The 20,895-nt window shown below is 43.3% G+C and overlaps 2 protein-coding genes across 8 annotated transcripts in view; one reads left to right on the top strand and one right to left on the bottom strand.

Moving 5' to 3' along the window:
* Positions 1–7,797, top strand: part of WIPF3 (WAS/WASL interacting protein family member 3) — a 60,157-nt gene extending 52,360 nt beyond the window's left edge. For 5 of the 6 annotated variants that reach the window (XM_073333587.2, XM_073333588.2, XM_073333591.2 and 2 more), the window contains exons 5-8: positions 94–804; positions 2,626–2,781; positions 3,760–3,861; positions 4,356–4,699. In XM_073333587.2, coding sequence (XP_073189688.2) covers positions 94–804; positions 2,626–2,781; positions 3,760–3,861; positions 4,356–4,417 — 1,031 coding nt within the window. In that variant the 3' untranslated portion in view covers positions 4,418–4,699. The other variant, XM_073333592.2, reaches the window with a different exon arrangement.
* The window catches only part of SCRN1 (secernin 1), a 144,137-nt gene that overhangs the window by 69,924 nt on the left and 53,318 nt on the right, over positions 1–20,895 (bottom strand). Inside the window, exons 8-9 of one of the 2 annotated variants that reach the window (XM_073333593.2) lie at positions 15,830–15,989; positions 11,415–15,493 (exon numbers count right to left, since the gene is read on the bottom strand). In XM_073333593.2, the coding sequence (XP_073189694.1) occupies positions 15,831–15,989 (159 nt within the window). In that variant the 3' untranslated portion in view covers positions 11,415–15,493; position 15,830. Of the gene's footprint in view, positions 1–11,414; positions 15,494–15,829; positions 15,990–20,895 lie in introns of those variants that run through there. The other variant, XM_073333594.2, reaches the window with a different exon arrangement.

The raw sequence follows: 20,895 nt of genomic DNA, 5'->3' as shown, positions 1-20,895 counted from the left end.
CCAGCTCCTTTTTTGCGCTGTTTTTATCTGACTATTTGATACCAGGCTTATGTGTTGGTCTTTCATGATCTACCTTGAGGTTTTGTTTTCCAGCTGGCAAGGCTGGGCAGCTGCCTGGAGTACGAGTGCCTCCTCCAAAGTCTCCAGCCCCATTGAATGGCAATGCCAAAGCAAGCAGTAATGTTTCAAGTCCACTTGATTGTCCAAGAGCAGCACACCCATCGGAGCTACTCAGTGGGCCACGAGCAGGACCAGCTCGGCCCAGCATGCCTGCCCCTCCCCCACCTCCGCCAGTTTCCAGCAAACCTTCCCTTGTTTTCCCACCTCCTCCACCTCTTCCCTCTCCTCTGGAAAAACCTGCAAAAGTGTCACCCCCGAATTTGGTGGTTCCTCCACCACCACCCCCTCCTCCGAGTGACAAGCCCGCCAAGGTTCAAGCAACAGCTTCATACCTGCCGCCTCCTCCCCTGCCCCTGGCACCGCCTTGTGGATTGCCAGTTAGAACTGACTTTTATTGCACTTCTGCCCCACAGCCTGATTTGAGGGATTATCCACCTCCAACTCCTCCCCCGCCTCCACCACCACTGCCTCCTACTCCTTCATCAAGGGGATCCTTGCCGCTGCCACCCTCCCCTACCTTTAACAGTGCTGTGAACAGCCATGACATTCCACCTGCACTGCCCCCCAAATCTCCACACTTCTTGTTCCAAAAACCTGGTATTCAGTCCATGCCTCTCCCTCCTGCCCCACCCTTCCCTCAGCCAGCTGCAGCAGTGCAGAAGAAGAGACAAGGCAGAGGTGCAGGTAAGTTTTGAAAATGAGTTTTCAAACTACACAAGGCTACAGAAAAATACAACCCTAGTCTGAGAGCTATGGTGGCAGAAGACAAGATATCTAGAGCAGCAGGATCTAGGCCCCACGTGTAGAGAGGATCTCTGAACCTGGGAGCATAGATCACTGGGAACTCAGTGAGAGCAGTTGCTCCGGCTGTGGGTCTGTCTCCCACACTGCTGAGAAAACTAGTCAGTGCTTGGCTTTCTCTTCCTGAGAGCTGAGCGGTGCAGCAGGTTGGAACCAACTTTGGGACAATAAGTATTAAGTGGATTTCCTGGGGAATCCCTTGGGAGAGATTAATTCAAATTACCTAACTCCAGTTATGCAAAAACCCAACTTTTTGAAGCTAAGCCCTTATGGAGAGGGTCATTGTCTGCTAACTACCTGTTACGGAAGGCCAGGATCAAAGGGCCTGAGCTGTATTTAAAAAAACAAAACAAGAAAAACCTGATCTGGCCAGCCTGGGTTCTGGATATAAGATAGATGAACTTCTAACCATGGGGAAAACCTAGTTGTAGGTTTCGAAAGACTAAACCTACCAGAGCCTTAGTTTGGAGTTGGGGATGATCTCTTGGTAGGCTTTTTAGCATGCATGTAAGTTTTTATTGTTTTGTTGTTTTCTCCGTCATGCTTTTACCTCAACCATAAATGTGGTTGCTTATAACTGTGGAAAATACTCTGATCATGGCCCCCTGAGAGAAAGCAAAGCACAGGTACTGGCCTTTTTTAGCAGTCTGGCTTGCTGAAGATATGCCCGTGTAAAGCAGGGAGCTGTGCAGCCATAAAATCCCTGGTCAGCAGAGTGAAAGGCAGGTTTCTGCTCTGGAGAGGTGACAGCAGAGAACTGGAACCCTAAAGGGGGTGCCCTTTGTGGACCCTGGAGGGGGAGTACAGGAGCAGTTACCCTGAAACTGTGACACACGGGGGCAGTGTGTGTGATCTATGACTGTGTGAATTTCCATAAGTGCCAACAGCAGTGAAAGAAGTGTAGAAGGGCAAAGCACAGTCTTTATGGGAAAGGAACAGTGATGAGAAAGACAGGAAAATGAGTTATGAACAACTCAAGAGAAGGCAGATAGTTGAGCTGCCTTTCTCTACCTAGCGCAACACTGAAGAGTGGACAAAGGCAAAGCTAATCAACTTGCTGTATTCTGATGAGGAAGAGGAATCATAGTTCAGGTTCACAAAGAAAATCCAGCCCAGGAGAAATCTTAGAACCAATTCCTTGGAGAGAAGCAGGGAAGAGGTTGATAGAAACATCCTCCATGTTCCATCCAGACCAAATGCATCATTGCAACAGGGATTGGGGACAGATATACGGGCAGACTGAGAGGATATAGGTGGAGAGGGGCAGACTGCATCTGGAAATCCAGCTGCTTGTAGACCAGAAGTGCCAGTTGGAAAAAATATGAAATTGGGTTTGTGAGATTGAGAAATATGCAGCTCCCCATAATAAAAACCAGCTAAAGGGTATAGGCTGAACCTTACATATGGATGTGTAGATAGCTTTAAAAAAAATATATAGTCAATTAATTGCGCTAAGGGAAACACCTTTTAAATATAATGGGTCAGGTATTCAGAGATAGTGATAAGTATAGAATAGATCCAAGCATTACTGCTGTAGTGATTCTAACATGACAGCTATAAAAGTATCCTCCTACCATGGTGCCATTTGGCTTTGAACTAAACATTGTGTCAGGTCTAAAGTCCAATCAGTTCATTTTTCAAAGGAATGTCTTAAGAACTCATTCATCCATTACTGTATCTTTGTGCTGTCTGCTTCTTTTTAAGTAAGCCACACTGGAAAGTTAATTCCACCTCCGCTGCCTCCAGCAAGATCACCATCAACTGAGCTTACAAGCAAGTGTCCATATACCCAAGTTTCATCCTGGCCAGCTGCACGTGAGCCCTTTCCACAGCACAGAAATGGAAACATGCACATCCTTGGTAATATTTTCTAAATTAAACTTCTTTGCTATACTTGAAAGATTTCTACACAAAAGCCTGATAAATATACATCCTACCAAAAACCTCTCACGCAAATCTTACAGTAACTGTGAAAGTCCAGGGTGCATGAAGTCCACTGTGAAAAAGCAGTATAACTAGAGATAGAGAGATGCTCTGTAGTGTTCCTCTGTAGAAGAGCCTTATACAACAACAAAGTTATAACTTCTCATTAGGTTTTTGGACTATCTGATAGAATAGAAAAGTAGACACCTGCTATAAAATTCTACAGGACAGTGCAAAATGCTATACAAAAGTAATAACTGTCTATTAAATTATATTGGGTTTAGAGTAATATCTACAGAAGCCTAGTGGTTTCATCCCCATTAAATTCTATAGGACAGAGGTTCCCAAGGACACTTTTTTTGGTGAGTTGGCTGTTTGGTCTTATCTTTGTTTCTAGCTGCTTCATTACTCTAAAGCCAGGTCAGAATACATCAAATACTGTCCTAACCAGAGCTGTCCCTAGGGTATGGCAAATCGGGGTGACCACTCCGGGCCCTGCGCTTTGGGGGCCCACGGGCCCTGCGCTTTGGGGGCCCGCGGGCCGGCGCGATTGCCCAGCGTGGTCAGTCCCAGAAGTGACTGATTCGTCACTTCTGCCCCAGGCTCCCCCTTCAGGACGGCCCTGGTTCTAACATCATAAAAAATTGCTGTGATTGCCAGAGGCATGTTATATGATTAGTATTGGGATGGTGCAGTTGTGAACAAAAAAGGGGTGATTAACCAGATAATCCCACTTAAGATGGAGTTTTTCCACAGCATGAACCACTGTAAACGTCACTGGGATATCAGTCAGGCACTTCAACTGTAATAGTTAACTGCCTCATCAATTTTTTTCCAGTGGTAACCCAGCTTTGTTAATGGTGGCCAGAGTTTATTTTCCAGGTAATAGACAACTTTTTTTTTTTAATTCTCCAGATGAGTTTGAATCTAAGTTTACTTTTCATTCTGTGGAAGAATTCCCCCCTCCTGATGAATTCAAGCCATTTCAGAGAATTTATCCCAGCAAGGCATCTAGAGGTAAGTATTGAAAAATCTTGTACAAGCATGACAGGATTAAAGCTGTTTTTCCAACATAGTTAAAAATGTCAATGTGAATATAAATTAAGTAACACTGGGCAACAATTTAGTGTTAAATTATGATTGAGTTGCTAGGATATCATGATATACTTTCAGTGTTACTGTTATAATGAATCCCAAAGATAGGATTCATTGTCTTTTGTTATAAAATGTTTCTAGAAAAAGACGAAACAGTAACGTGTGCTGACATGCCACCAGTTTAATTGTATTCATTACATTATTTAAGTAGGAAGCTCTTAAGTTAAAAATATTAGGTAAACAGACTTAGCATGGTCTTGACTCAGCCTTAATGTGTTCATGAACAGGTGATGTCAGAAATGAACTGTGGTTTAATACTGAACCTGTAATCACTATATACGAATATAAAAGACAGTTCCAAGATTTCAAACCTGAGTGCTTAAAGTTGCATCCTAACTCTATATTTTGGCACCTAGATAAGAATGACAGATTCTCAGAAGCACCAATACGCTGGGAGATACAGATGCTCAGCCTTTGAAAATCATATCACTGTGTTTTGGGAGCACAACTTCACCCACCCAGCTTTGAAAATAGGCATTTTAAAAATAGATAAATAAAATCACACAAGTTCCTATCCTAACTGTCCAAGCTACTATTTGTATAGATCCCATGGGTTCTGTATTATGTTAGACAACTCCCTACCCCCGAAATCTTCATGCTGGCACTACTTTTCTTAGACTGGTTCCGGTTTCTGTACAGGGGCATTGCATGATGTACTGTAAGCATATACAGAAACAATGGACATCCTGTAATAGATGGTATCCTATGTATCTTATAGATACCCCTACAAATCCTCCACTAAGAACACATGTGAGATGAGAAGATCCCTCTAACAGATCTCTGGTGCAGAACTACACAGGAGGGTGAAGATAACAAGATAATGTATGAAACAGAGGAGGTTTTGTTAAATGAGTAGAGATTATATTTTAACAATCAAATGATGCAGCATCACTGATTTGATATTTTTAACTGGAAAAAAGAAAATACTTTAATTATGCATTCTCTGAACTAGCCTAGTCATCGTATGGCAATAGAGGAGAGTGCTGGCACAGGCTTTTAAATGATTGTTGTTTACTTCAGGAATTTTTAAAACCAAGCACCATGAGATTTGAATTCTTTAGTAGTGGTCATTATGTAATTCTCATTCAAATCATCATCAAGATATCATCTCAAACAGTATTCCATGCATTACTCATATTTTTCTTCCTCATCTTTTAAATATTTTTAGTATTCCCCCAAAGAGCTCTAATTATATTTACAGGAGTTTTCAATTAGCTATCTGACAATAAGATACTCTATATATTGTATGGTTTTTGGCATGACTTTATAATCTCATTGTAAGTTACTTTGCTGCCTGTTTCCTACCTACCGCCACCCCTCCCCCCCGCAACCCGCTGCAAAATGGCCTCTTCCTCAATATTACCACAGAGGGGTCCATAATTACAGGGATCTATTGGTCAAACATATATACATATACATATACATATACATATACATATACATATACATATACATATACATATACATATACAGAGAGAGAGAGAGAGAGAGAGAAAAAAAAAAAAAAAAAAAGGGGCTGCGGACACCACTGCACGCAGTACGCTACTCTCTCTCTCAGGTTTGCTAGTGGGTGTACCTGTCAGAAGGGAATGAGCTGGAACATGACTACCTGGGCTGGACTGCCTAACAGCATTGTCATGCATTAGCAAATAAGGCAAAGCTTTTCCAAAGTGTTTCTCCTCGGTCAGAAAGCAAAACTGGGATGAATGCATTTGCCAGCATGTGTGTGTACAAGGGCACAGCTGGACCATCATGTCGCTAACATGTGACCCTTTTGTACAGTATAGATTTTCTCTTTAAATACTGCTTATTGCTGCTGCTAGCCAGGAGCCCACCTGCCACTTGTCTGACAGGCTTTCTAGACATTGTCATTCCCTCACCCCCCATAATCCCCAACATGCCCCTCTCCAGTTAGCTAAAGAAGCATGTAATAGCTAAATACTAGAAAGACGACAACTGGTATTGCTCATTCTCACCAATCTCCTTTGAACAGCTCTGCAGGCAATTGCCAGAAGTCCTCCTTCATTTATATGCTCCATGCAGCTCTTTTCACTCAATGCGAGCTGTGAAGGGCTGTAGTCTGGAACTGCAGATTGATTCCCAAGATACCTCAGTTTGCCACAGGTGCCAAAAACTCTCCTCCCCTTTCTGCCAGTTGCCAGGGTAGCTGACAGGGTGGCGAGCTCATGCAGGTTACCTTAATTACCTCACTGGAAATCAGACTTTTCCTTGCAGGTGCATCCATAGGTTGGCTTGTCTCTGATTGGCTTAAAGTTATACAATAAAAATGGCCAGGTTAAGAGTGCTTCAGTCAGTCTTTTAATTCATGTGTTGTTTCCCTTGGAGACTCAATTTCAGGACCCTGGTCCTGAGTTCCCACAAAGTAGCTTTAATCTCTTGTTTTTCAAGAGCCCAGGAGTGTGGGGGTGCCTGAAATCATTCCAGAGGTTCTGCACTCTGGCAGGCAGCTTCTCATTAATCCTCTTCTTTCCAGGGGAGCAGTGGCTGCTTAGCTAAACAGAACTGATTTTGCAAGCAGTAGCCAGGAGGGGGAGCAGCAGCCTGCAGATCAGAGAAGGGAGGTAGGAAACTCTCCCTGGTAGGCTAGAAAGGGATCAAGAGTCTGGCTTCCATTTCAGTACAGACCTTGTGGGCAGGAGACAACCTGGACCCCTCCCTAGGTTAGCAGAGGTGGTAGTGATCTCCAAGGGAGGAAACTCAAATATGGAGCCAGAGCAGGGTAGATTTTAGGAGGATGGCTAGATTTGATGGTGGGGGCTGGGGAAAGCTGATGGCATTATGACTATTCAAATATGCATATGAAATTAAAGCCTTATTTGCATAAACTCTGCAGCATCCCAAATTGCAAATCTAGCAGGTATGTTAAATCCAGTTTAGGGGTGTAGTTCTTCCCCTTTGCTGTCTATCTCTGGATAGTGTCTTTCTCTGCAAAGTTAGCTAGTAGCCTTGTCACCACCACCTAAATACTAAGGAAGGCAGAACTGGTCATGCCCTTGTAACTAGCTGGACTTTAAGGACATCAGGTAAAGAAGATCCCAGCAACTCTGCTGTGAACAATTGGGGGTGGGGAAGTTGTTCACACGGTGCCTGACTGGTCAACAAAAAGAAGGTAACTGTGTGTGGAATCATTCATGGATGGATAAGTGGGCTGCAGGTTCCTACTTATGCTTAATATACTACCCCCCTGCCCCCCGAAGGGCTTGGGACCAGATTCATCAGTGAACTCTAGCAATTGGACAGCTACTTTGCATTGCTGGAGCCACGGACCACAGCAGTGAATCTGGCCCTGAGTCTGATGGGATAGAGGAAGTACAGAGTGAGGTTCTGGAGCTACTGAATTATCTCTTGGAAGAACAACTTTTCCAGCTGTAGAATGCAGCAGCACCATAGGGCTTCTGAAACGTAATACCCTCCTGGCTCTTTTTCTTGCCTGTACTGATCTCTTAATAAATAGTTTGCCTGTGTGTGTGACATATTGAAAAATAAATGCTGTCACCAGTATTGTAATTACAATAGTTAACTGTGCTTGAGCATATAAAATATAATAGTCAAATTTAGGTAGGCATCAACATGGGCATTGCATCTTTTCTTACAGAAAGTCTAATATGAGGCTATTCAGGAATAGTATTCTGCTACAGTATTATTGGCATTGTGCATTAAAAGCAAATGTGGAGTATGATTTCTTGCCTATTCTCATCTGTACTGGACCCTGTAATACTGTGCAGCAAATATTTTATAAGGATTTGTAAAACAATAAAGTGTCTTTGTAGATTAGTTCCTCCTTTGTACTTTAACTTGTGTGCATTAAATGGAGAAGGGGTTTTGGGCAGCAGGCTCCAGTGCTGGGACTTCAGTAGCCTGGCTGTGTTGCCCTGGGCTCCAACCATAGGGTGGCAGGTACTGACTCCCACTCCCCTCCACCCCCCCCCAAAAAAAATCCAGCCATGCAGCCCTGGCAGGGCTTCAGCCCCTGGTTCTGGCCCCCAACTCTGTCTTGGTTTCTGGCCAGGCAGTGGCAGATGCTGGCCCCAGGCACTGAGCCGCAGCAGGCTTTAACCATGGGGCTTCGGGATCTGGCTGCAAGGCTTCTGCCTCTGGAACCCAGTTCTGGCAATGCAGTAGCAGGTGTGGGTTCTGGTCCTGGCCTCCGGCTGCACAGTGGTAGGCGGTGGCCCCCAGCCATGTGGCAGCAGGCTCCGACTGTAGGGCGTCAGGTGCCAACCCTTGGCTCAGCCATGCAGTGGCAGGTGCTGACCCCCAGTTCCGGCAGTGTGGCCCTGGCGCTGATCCCCTGCCCCAGCTGCTTGCACTGACCGACAGATCTGGTCCTGGCCTCCGGCTATGCAGCAGCCGGTGCTGACCCCAGACCGCTCAGCAGCAAGCGCTGGCTCCAGCTACACGGTGGCGGGCGTGGACTCCTGGCTCCAGCCACGTGTTCTGGCCGTGGACAGACTCTGGACTCTGACCACAGCTCCAGCTGTGAAGCAGCAGGCTCTAATCTCTGGCTCCAGCCACACAGCTCCTCTCCCTGGCTCTGCCCTGGTAACATGGCAGCAGACACCAACCCCTGGCTCTGACTATGCAGCAACAGGGCTCAACCACCACCCCCATCGTCCCTGGACCCTGCTGCCTCCCCTGATCTGCATCCATCCCACCATCATCGCTGAGCCCTGGGGCTTGCGGAGAAAAGTGATATTAACAAACACATGCAAGTAACACTTTTCACAGCCTCCCAGGTAGCTACTAAGTATGCTGTGAAAAGTGATATTAGCAATCACTTTTCACAGTATTTTTATTAAGTCTACAATATACCCCTCCATATATAAATTATTTGGATGTGTATCTGTGCCTATTTAATTGTTCCTAAATTTAATTATTTTTTTAGGGAAAGTGTCAGTGAGGCCACTAGCGAGAGTTAGTGGCCGCACTCTGAGGCCACCAAAAATTTTGTTTTGATAACCCAGGCACTAGATGGTGCCTCATGGAAGCTAGCCAATAGGAGGTCCCAATCCCCACCCCTCTGCAGTAGACATCTAAGTCTGGGCTGCAGGGGGGTACCTTGCGATTCTCAGCTGCCACCCCCTTTTTTTGGAGTTAGATGCCTATGCCACTTCAGGTAAGTGTGGGAGGAGGAGGAGGGAACCTGCCTCTAACTTTGGTTAGGATACTAATTTAGGAGATCGGAAAAACCTGGTTGAAGCCACCTTCCCTCTGAGAAGGAGAAGGCCTTTGAACAGGCGTCTGCCACTTTTCCAGGGGGCTAGTCTGAGAGGGCCACTTCTCTCTCTCCTCTTGAAGCTGTTCCACTGTGGATAAAATATTTTTAAAAAGTCACTGGAGCAGGGGCAGTGGCTTCTAGGTCTCCCATGTGATTTCTCTAGCAACCACGCTACAGTGAGTCTTGTGCTTGCACACACTGTTGTTGGCCCAATACCTTTTTCTTTTTAAAATTATCTACAGTGGAACAGCTTCAAGAGGATGGATTAAGGAAATACCACATCAGACTATCCCACAGTCCAGGGATCTCCCAGATCTCAGCTGAGTTCCCTAGCTAGTGGGCTAAAAGTTGAGGGAGTTGTCCTTGCTCCCCCTAGTCAGTTTGTCTAGGCCTGCCTCTTGGGGTCCGAGTGGGTGCTGTGACAGCTGAGCAGAGGTTTTTGTGAATGGCAGGATCCCTAAATCTGGGGTTTAAGTGCTTAAATCCTTTCCTGAATCTAGCCTTAATTATTTAAAATTCCTCTGTATCCAAACCTTCATCCCACTACATTTTTATACAACACATGGTGCTGGCTGACTTTTTACACATCTGAACACATGGAAAGTGTGGGAGAAAGTGGATGTTGACTATCAGAGCCTGAGGTAGCAGGGAACTTTGACTCCATGTGCTGAACTACATTGTTGTGCTGGTAAATTAAATTTAGAAATTTAAAAAATATGGATGATACGAACACATAGGGTACCCCCACAAAACTAAATTCTTTTCACTACTCTACAGTGTGATGGTTCAGCATCCATGACTATTTGAGTGCTTGATGCTTCTGCCCAGTCAGTAAGGCACTGACTCAACAAACAATCTAAATCCGTAACTAAAGAGGGTATTGCTTTCTCCAGTATTATGGGAGAAGTGTATGCGGTGATGGTACACACAAGAGAGGGTCTCAACCTCAGCCCTTTATATAATATCACTACTATGCATGAAGGTAAGGGCCAGAGAGCACTTGGCTCAAAGGGACTTTGCAGGGGGAAATTTTTTGTACAAAATAACTTAGTACCTGGCTCATGGTGCTGAATTTATTTATTAATTTTGCCAAACAGTAGTTCCCAGAAGATATGTAATTCCCACAAGATGACTGCAAAACTCTACTTATTAGTTCCCACAAGAAAATTAGCCCAAGCTTTGCAGTGCCTTGGTTCAGTCTGAAGGCATGCATCTTGACACACCCCCAGACAGGGAACAGGGCTGATGTGTGCAAATAGCTGCATGAAATGGTGGGCATAGCTTCAGAGAACAATACAAAACAGTGCACTCTCTTTAAAGTAGACATCTTTATTCCCTGCCCCCTTTGGCTCAACATAGCTAAGCCCAAATTCAGCATAGATGTGAAACAATGCCACTGTGCCACCCACTCCACTGGCTTTGAGGTTTAGTGTCTTTATCCTGCAAGCATTAAGCAAATCAGCACACATATTTTAATTTACAACATACTGTGTTTCACATAATGCTTGTACTAAGCCTGCCCTGAATGATGCTGACAAGAGCTTGAGTTTGGACAATCATGGTACATCTACACAACAAATGGCAGCCTGCAGCCATGAGTCTAAGCCTGGGTTGACAGACTTAGGCTTGCACTATGCTACTATAAATAGCTATGTTGACGTTCAGGCTCAGGCTCTGAAGTCTAGGGTTGGGGTTCAGAGCCTAAGCTCTAGCTTATGCTGCAATATCTACACAGGTGTCTTTAGCACTGGAGCACAAGCCCAAGGTCTGTTGCCCCAGTCTCAGAGATTCTATGCCACAGGCTGTGAGATAAACCCTTGGAGGCCCCAATCCTGCAAGTGACTTCATGTAGGAGCATCCCTGAACCACACCAAGGCCCACTGAAGTCAAGAGAATTCAAGAAGCACAGCATTCTGTCCATAGTCAGTAAGTTGCAGGAGCAGAGCCTTAATGTGTAAGAATGAGAACACTAGCATTTTCATCTCAGTTGTGTGCTTTTAGAGCAGAAGACGTCTCCCTTCTAAGCAGAACTCCTGTCTTAGAACTAGAGAGGAGCCAAGTGCAATATCTGGTTTCAGAAATTAGATTTTGCCTTTTTTTAAACCATGGCTGCAGTACACAGAGTGCACTAACAGAAGCAAGATAGAGGAGGAACTTTAAAAAAAAAAAAAACACACACAAGGCTCTCGAGACATTTTACTTATTTAAGTGGACCAGCTCTTCAGTGAATCAGTATATACTCTTATTTCCAAGAGCATATACTTACATTAGTTTTATTTACCACAACACTGCAATCATTTACACCTAGGCAATATAGAACATGATTACACACACCAAATTAGTTACTATGTAAGAGAATCCAACACACTAGCGCAAAAGGCACAATAAGCACTGCCTGCCTGCATTTCCCCTAATGCACAAGCCTGTCTAGCCAGTTGCTGGTATTCCATGGTTTAGGTATAGTTTTATTTATAATCTCTATTGACTATATGAAATGGTTGACACTGTCATTCAGTATCACATTTTGAGACCGTATGTGCTAAAGAATGTTCCTTTCATCTTTATTTTATTTCAGAATCTGACAAGCAAACTTTAAACTCCAGTCAGTCATTACTTGGCTACGTTTCCATTACATTTACCTTGCTTTGGCAGCACACATATTTGTATTATATATTCTGCTGACTACTGGCCTCTTTGGCACTTCTTAAATTATGGATGCAATTTTTTTGACTATGCACAATACTGCTTTGGCTGTTTTAAATCGCTGATGATTCAATGTACAGCAGCTGTGGCAAAATGGCCAATGTTGTTTTGGTGGGTCCCATGCTTTTCTTGGCAGGGGGGCTAGGACACCACCCCTTGCCCTTGCTGTTGGGGCATCAAGGGTCCCACTAGTGGCCCTGGAAGGTGGTAGAGGAGGGAAATGGGTCTGGGTTTGCTCCTCACTCTAAGCCCCAGCCCCTCCCAACCCCTACAAGTTTCTTACCCTCAGTCCTTGACACTAGGAGAGGAAGTCTCCCTTCCTCCAGTTCTCAGCAACACCCTCTCTGCCTGAAGCAGGGAGGTTTTATTAGGTTTCTGACGGGCCTTAATTGACTACAGGTGCTCCTATTAACCTGCAGTAACCTTTCCTTTTCTACAGGGAACCACACCGTAATTAGGCTAGGGCTTATATATCTCCCCTCTCCCACAGCTCCCTGGCTCTGCTGTATTGCACAGCATATTAAAAGAATTACAGAAACACACTATAAAATATGGTTATTATAGCTATTTCATGCACTACAAAATGGTAAAACATCATAGTACACAGTGGCTCACCTCTGAACAGTTACTGAGGTTACTTGGATACTTTGTATAGTGGCCACTGTCTTACACTTGGAGTGGCAGCTATGCTGCCTAAGAGACATGTTCAATGTTACCTGCAAAGTCAAGGGCATGGAATGTAGGACTCCTAGAAAGGTGTGGATCACCTCTGTCCTGTTTCCATTTGAAGCAAGTTGGAATTATAGTACTTATGGAAGAAGGGAGGTAAATTCAAAAAACAAAGACACATAAAAAACCCAAAAGGGGATACAAAGAGAATTAAAGGGGAAGAGCAATGACAATCAGAAAATCAGTTTGAGCCCAGATGTATTTCACTGGCAGATCTTTTTGAAATTGTATTCTACAAAAGCCTGGATTAATATGCCATCATGTGCCAGCAATGCCCCTCTGCCATATACATTGGTCAAACTGGACAGTCTCTACGTAAAAGAATAAATGTCCACAAATCAGATGTCAAGAATTATAACATTCATAAACCAGTCGGAGAACACTTCAATCTCTCTGGTCACGCAATCACAGACATGAAGGTCGCTATCTTAAAACAAAAAAACTTCAAATCCAGACTCCAGCGAGAAACTGCTGAATTGGAATTCATTTGCAAATTGGATACTATTAATTTAGGCTTAAATAGAGACTGGGAGTGGCTAAGTCATTATGCAAGGTAGCCTGTTTCCTCTTGTTTTTTCCTACCCCCCCCCCCAGATGTTCTGGTTTAACTTGGATTTAAACTTGAAGAGTGGTCAGTTTGGATGAGCTATTACCAGCAGGAGAGTGAGTTTGTGTGTGTATGGGGGTGGGGGGGATGTGAGAAAACCTGGATTTGTGCAGGAAATAGCCCAACTTGATTGTCATGCACATTGTGTAAAGAGTTGTCACTTTGGGTGGGCTATCACCAGCAGGAGAGTGAATTTGTGTGGGGGGGGTGGAGGGTGAGAAAACCTGGATTTGTGCTGGAAATGGCCCACCTGATCACTTTAGATAAGCTATTACCAGCAGGACAGTGGGGTGGGAGGAGGTATTGTTTCATATTCTCTGTGTATATATAAAGCCTGCTGCAGTTTCCACGATATGCATCTGAGGAAGTGAGCTGTAGCTCACGAAAGCTTATGCTCTAATAAATTGGTTAGTCTCTAAGGTGCCACAAGTACTCCTTTTCTTTTTGCGAATACAGACTAACACGGCTGTTACTCTGAAACCTGTCAAAACTGTTGTTTGAGGAGATCTGATAAAGCCACTACAGGAGTTTAACAGAAAGCAAGTAAATTGAAGGCATTATTTTATGGCTGTAGAGGCTTTGTGTAGCCACAGCATAAATATAGACTTACGTGTCTGCTGAATGGATTTAGAGCTGCAAGTGGCAGATGAAGCATTAGTAAAAACTTCCTTAAACTGTGTTTGTAAGATGTTTGATGCTGATTCCAAGCATCCGAGAGCTACATATTTTCTAGGGGTTGGGTGCAGCCCCCAAACACACTGTCAGTGTCAAAAGGGTGGTAAACTGATGCTCCCCTTCCGAGAAACTTCAGTGGGGACTTCTCTTCTCAATCATCAACCTCCCTCCAAAAGAAAAACTGGTTTGTTCATGCTGCTGCAATATTTCAATGGGTGGGAAATAACACCTTGTCTCCACCCAGCTCTAATATTGTCCCTCGTGTCATGAGTTGAGAAGGTTCCTTGATCAAAGCTCACCCTCTGCACTGGGTTAACTTCTTAAAGTGAAGGAGTTATGGCAAGAGCACATGAAAAGTAGATAATCACTGGAGTCACATGAATCCAAATATGAATACAGTGGGTAAAATGGTGTTTGAATGCTGATGAAAAACTGCAAATAAACCATTTGTATCCTCCTCCCTGCAGAGTGTAAAGGAGTAACATTCAGATCTTAGCTTCGCTGTGAATTTGTGCCTTGCAAGGACTAAGCAACAGTTCAGTCATGATCGTTTCCTTTTCCTTGTACTAAATAAGTGGAGATTTCCTCCGGGTGTAAAGAGCACATACCATTTGGAGAACTCACAGAATTGTCTTTCATACGGCAATACGGTCCCCCAGCCAGACTGCTGTCCCTAATTTTATTTTCAACACCCAGCCTCTCTTGGAACAAAAGAAGTGTTCTGACTGAGCTGTCACTGCATTGCTGTGTCTATCAATGCTGCCTTGGAGTCATTTGATTACACAATGTACCAGGCGCTCCGTTTGATTCTGCCTGCAATACACAGTACTATGAATCTAGGGAAAGGAAAAAAAAAAAAACCTACCAGACATCACAAGTGCAATAGTTGTTTTTCCAAGGTATGAACAGATTAGGGCAGCACTGAGCCCTGGGGGGCATGATTCTGCTCATGTGTTCTGGCATAAGTCAGGAGTGGCTCCATTGCAGCCAACAGTGTTACACAAGCAAGCTCAGAACCAGGCCTTATCTCTAATTCAGATGCTGCTGTTTTTGTTTTTAAAACCTCTGTAGTTTCCAATGTGAAGTGGGAAGTGTACACTTACCTGGTGAAATTCTAAGCATTTGAACTTTGCTACCTAGCCTGAGCTATGTAGGGGGAGGGGGAGATAAAAACAAACAAAAACAATTGTTTGCTTTAAAAGATTATATGGAAATTACACTGGATTGAAGTTATTCCTTGTTTTAATTTTTTGTTGCCCAAACAATGAAACATTCTGCACTACATTAGCTGGCATGCACACACGGACCAAACAGTGACTCTCTCCTTTCACTACACACAGAACGGGACCACCGCATGATTGGACAAAGGAAAGCAATTTTGTTAACTCAATACAGCTACTGAGGAACATTTTTCTAGAAAGACAGAAGGCTTTTTGTTTGTTTTCCTCCTGCAAATTCAGCTATGTGGACTGGAGACTATCTTTCAAGGCTCGAAGAACTATAGAGTCTTCTTGTGAAAAGGCTAACGGTGTCCACTGTGGCTGAAATGAGATAACAGTGGTTTAAAATCCACGTACAGCAACAATCAAATGGAAAACTAAGAGAGGCTATAACATTACATAAAGGACAAAGACTTTTGAGACAATCTGTTCAGAGAAGGTATCAAAAGGGAAATAAAGATAATGGAGGCCTGATTCTACAATCATTTAAAGTGGTGTAAACCAGGAGTAACACCACTGAAGTTATACCAGCACAATCAGAATCAAACTAAGTCTTGTATTTATACATCTTATTTATACACGTGCAGATGAGCTGCTTTTCTGACAACTTAGCAGACAATTTAGTTTCTAAATCAAAGTATTAAAACATTTGCTTACTTCACTTGAAGAACTTAATTTCTGTATCGACACAGTCATAGAAAAGGTCTGCTACTTCAGCAGGATCCAGAACCTCTGTACTGGTGAGGATGTCCTCCATAGCTTCTAAGCCTTGTCTTTCAAGGTCTAACATAATCCTCATCAGCTTCTGACCTTTATCCTAAAGGCAAGAAACAGCCAACTTAAAGTACCCATTAAACAAATTCAAGCGACTTTTTACTACTCCTCTCTGCTGGGGGGGCACTTTCACACTATTTGAAAATGTCCCATTCCTCCACCTCCCCCCCCCCGGTACTGATTTTTTTCTTTTTCTACGTTAGTGTGGTAGAACCCGAAGCAAAAATGAAAACAATGGTCTATCATTTAACATGCAGAACAAATAATAGAGACTAGTAATCAAGAAACAACTTTAGTAAAATAGTGAGTAGTAAATTCAAAGGAAATAAGAACGTTAAAGATTGAGCACAGCTTGGGGGATGAAACTTGTATAACTCTGAGAAAAAAGGAATTTCTTTGATTCATCTCAAGTCTGGAAGCTCATTAACAACAAAAATACTGCAGAACAGCCAGGAGTTCCCGGAAGGATTTTCCAAAACCAGGCACGGGTACAGAGAACAGAATGTAGAACAGTATCCCGCAGAACATCACCCTCTTTACTCTAGGTTTAGTCATGGGATTAAAATTAATGAGTTTGCCCATTTACCTTTTAACCTTTGTATAGTCAAACAGCATCAAAGTGAAAGACAGATCAAACGTTACATCTAAATTACAGAGAAGAAAGATTCTAGCCCGGAATAAGGGCTGCATCTGTGTCAGAAACTGAAAGGTTTACTTGGCTGCTGCTTTTCAACATTTTCTATGTAGAAGGTCCTCTCCAGAAAATATATTGCTTTAGCTAGTTTTTAGCATAAAAGTCCACTTTCAACGTGAGTGTCTGTGAATGGTTGCATCAAGTGGCAGGACTGCTGTGTGTGTTTTGGAACGGACTCCTTGAAAAGAAAATGCCATTTCTATCTTCGTAGACTATTTCACTTATACTGGAAGCTGCAAACGAGATTTTCACACTCAGAAGGACCATTTTTAGCAGGAAGGGTGGCTGGGAGTTTTGCAGGTTTTCTTATTGGTACTCTATAGCTCTTCCCCAGAAGGCTAGAGTCACTTATGTTAAGCTTCAGAGTATCAAGAATCCAAAGTTTCAGCATCATGGGCCCTGGTGAATTTAGTATTTGCTCTTAAGGGTGTTCTAAAATTTCACCTCAGAACACTGAATACTTTTCATACAGAGTGGGCTGACTCAGTCTGACTTTCTTCTTTATTCTCCATGATTTGGAGGTTGGCCTCAAATTAATTTTCCAAATCCACTACCGCCTTTTTTAAAAATTTTAAACGTGGTAAGTTAAACTTGTCAAGTTTACCATTTATAATTACTGAAGAAGCCTTCAAGTCATCTTATGTAGCAGTTACTTCCATCACCACCATAGGACTGCTGGGCTTTTCTGATTGTGGGTCTATGTGACTCTACAGCTGACAGCAAAAGACTAACAGGTTGAGGTCAGAAAGTTTTAAACAGAAATAGGCTGCTCTGTTTGCTTTTTGGGCTCAGGCCTTTGTGTAAAACAAAAGCAAAACTTTTCTGAGAGAAAATACCATCATTTAAAGCTACAGAACTGGGGTGGGTGTCACTATGTTAAAAGAGGGTTTTCAATAGCCCTTTCCTCTGAAAAATGCACTATGAACAGTCTTTTCCTTTATTAGCTCAATAATCAGAAGGCATGTGTCTAATGAATCTTACAGAAAAAAAATGAACTAGATCTTGTTTCATTCCCTTAACGGATGAGATGGGATGCACTAGGAGAAGATACAATAAATAGGATGTTTTTTCATGATGCATGGCATTTGGTGGAGCCATTGAATTTACCTGGTTGTGCTGATGATGAAATGGGGGAGTCATCAACCTACTGTACATAGTTTGCCAAAATGGCAGATTATTGATTTAATTCAACAGACCAGTGTTTGAATCCTTAGAACACTGGTGCTGATTATAGTTGTCTGCAGCTGCAGACCCCTTCTGTAAGCCCCCTCGAGAAATCGGATCCCCTTTTATCTAACTGGAGGGTTTGCAGTTAAATTCTCCTTCTTAAACTCCACCACTAGGAGTCTGAATTGAGCTGTCAGCAGGAAACCCTGGCTTCTCTTGCTTTCTGCTGAGGACAGACTACTGCTACCCCCTGTACAACATTTGTTCTCATTCTCTGTCAGCTCCTACTCTTCGTTTCCTTGTGCATCAGTGCAGCACAGCAAGAGGGAGAGGAGGCAGTTGGCGGTCTCGCAAGAGAGCATCAGACCATTCCTACACAGGTCTGAGTATGCACCAATGATTTTGGATGGAAGGGTAAAGACCAAGGAGGGAGCCTTGGACAATGGGGAGGAGAGGCTGACATGCTCTATACTGCTAGCCAGTGTGGATTGTAATAATTGGAGCTCTGCTGATGATAGCTACCTACTTCTTTATTCTGCCCTCTTTATTGCGGGTGAAGTGAGAAAGGCATTTCCTTCTGACAATTTTGACCATCTGTAGAGTGGTCCTTTTGTGACTTGCCTGGTTTAAGGTCACTTTCTCCTCAAGGGAAATCTTCTTTCATGGCCTTTACAAGAGTGGACATCTTTGGCTACACAAATTCTGAGGGGACCAATGCTGCTCAACCTGTAGCCCAAAGGGGGTCCACACCACCCAGGGTAAGATGTAGTTATACATGTGATGTTTACCACTCATGTTCCAGCACCATCCGGTATGGGGTACACAGTGCTCTCTGCTGACGGACTTCATGAGCCTCGTCAAGGTTCCTTCCCCACTCTGAACTCTAGGGTACAGATGTGGGGACCTGCATGAAAACCCCCTAAGCTTATGTTTACCAGCTTAGGTTAAAACTTCCCCAAGGTACAAACTATTTTACCTTTTGCCCTTGGACTTCATTGCTGCCACCACCAAGCATCTAACAAATATATAACAGGGAAAGAGCCCACTTGGAAATGTCTTTCCCCCAAAAATCCTCCCCAAACCCTACACCCCTTTCCCAGGGAAGGCTTGATAAAAATCCTCACCAATTTGCATAGGTGAACACAGACCCAAACCCTTAGATCTTAAGAACAATGAAAAAGCAATCAGGTTCTTAAAAGAAGAATTTTAATTGAAGAAAAAAGTAAAAGAATCACCTCTGTAAAATCAGGATAGTAAATACCTTACAGGGTAATCAGATTCAAAACATAGAGAATCCCTCTAGGCAAAACCTTACGTTACAAAAAGACACAAAAACAGGAATATACATTCCATTCAGCACAACTAATTTTATCAGCCATTTAAACAAAACAGAATCTAACGCATATCTAGCTAGATTACTTACTAAGTTCTAAGACTCCATTCCTTTTCTGTTCCCGGCAAAAGCATCACACAGACAGAGAGAACCTTTGTTTCTCCCCCCCTCCAGCTTTCAGAGTTTCTTGTCTCCTCATTGGTCATTTTGGTCAGGTGCCAGCGAGGTTATCCTAGCTTCTTAACCCTTTACAGGTGAAAGGGTTTTTCCTCTGGCCAGGAGGGATTTTAAAGGTGTTTACCCTTCCCTTTATATTTATGACAAGCCTCAACACACCAACCAATGTTAGATACATTCCCTACTAGACAGGATACAGACAGGGCTGTCTCAGTTTGGTAATTTCTAAAAACTTCTTTTTAGAGGGAAAACAAAATTCCTGCTCTGAGGTATAAAAAGCCACTCCATTGCAAGAGATGAGATGTGCAAGACTAACTATAAATGTGAGTTTGTAAAATTCACATTAACAAATATGTGAACACAAACGACTGCTGAAACAGGAATTGCATAAGATGTCATAACTTTAACAAAAAGTTATACATTATGAATCATTCCATGGCATTTTGGGCTGTATAAGTAGGGGCATTGCCAGCAGATCGAGGGACATGATCGTTCCCCTCTATTCGACATTGGGGAGGCCTCATCTGGAGTACTGTGTCCAGTTTTGGGCCCCACACTACAAGACTAATGTGAAAAATTGGAAAACATCCAGCGGAGGGCAACAAAAATGACTAGGGGACTGGAACACATGACTTATGAGGAGAGGCTGAGGGAACTGGGATTCTTTAGTCTGCAGAAGACAAGAATGAAGGGGGATTTGATAGCTGCTTTCAATTACCTGAAAGGGGGTTCCAAAGAGGATGGATCTAGACTGTTCTCAGTGGTAGCAGATGACAGAACGAGGAGTAATGGTTTCAAGTTGTAGTGGGAGAGGTTTAGGTTGGATATCAGGAAAAACTTTTTCACTAGGACGGTGATGAAGCACTGGAATGCGTTACCTAGGGAGGTGGTTGAATCTCCTTCCTTTGAAGTTTTTAAGGTCGGGCTTGACAAAGCCCTGGCTGGATGATTTACTTGGGGATTGGTCCTGCTTTGAGCAGGGAGTTGGACTAGATGACCTCCTGAGGTCCCTTCCAACCCTGATATTCTATGATTCCGACATCTCAGTACTCCGGGATACAGTTCAACCTGTGATATTCCTGCCACAATCCTATTATAATGTGACAAAAGTTTTATAACACATCCCAATAACCAGTAACACCATTCAAAATAACTCTGTATCTTGTGACCAAATATACCGCTGTATTCACACTTGACACACTACTGTAATAATCTTTGTACAAGGTATGCCTTGTAAGATATCATTAGAAAACTCAATTTGCTGGTCAGTATTGTCCTGATAAAATGTGTGCCAACATTGTACGTGAAGCAATAAGAGTCCCCTGTATGATGTTATTAACACATGTTTCAAACCCCACTCCTCCACCCAGGCAGTAGGGCAGACCTGACTTAATGAAGGAATGTGTGCTTGCCTTAATGTTCATTTAAGCAGTAAACAGAGTCATCAAGCAAGGAGGGAACACAATGGAAGTTCAAAGACGTGAAAATAACCCAGCAGGGACTATCCTTTCACATAGACTCTGTCTCTGGGTCTCAGCTAGAAATGTTTTTTGAGAGGACAAACTATAAAAAGGAGGG

This window comes from Lepidochelys kempii, chromosome 2 (assembly GCF_965140285.1).
Source record: "Lepidochelys kempii isolate rLepKem1 chromosome 2, rLepKem1.hap1, whole genome shotgun sequence".
In the NCBI taxonomy this organism is placed as follows: Eukaryota; Metazoa; Chordata; order Testudines; family Cheloniidae; genus Lepidochelys; species Lepidochelys kempii.
The sequence above is the reverse complement of the archived record's forward strand: the minus strand, read 5'-3'. Positions and strand labels throughout refer to the sequence as shown.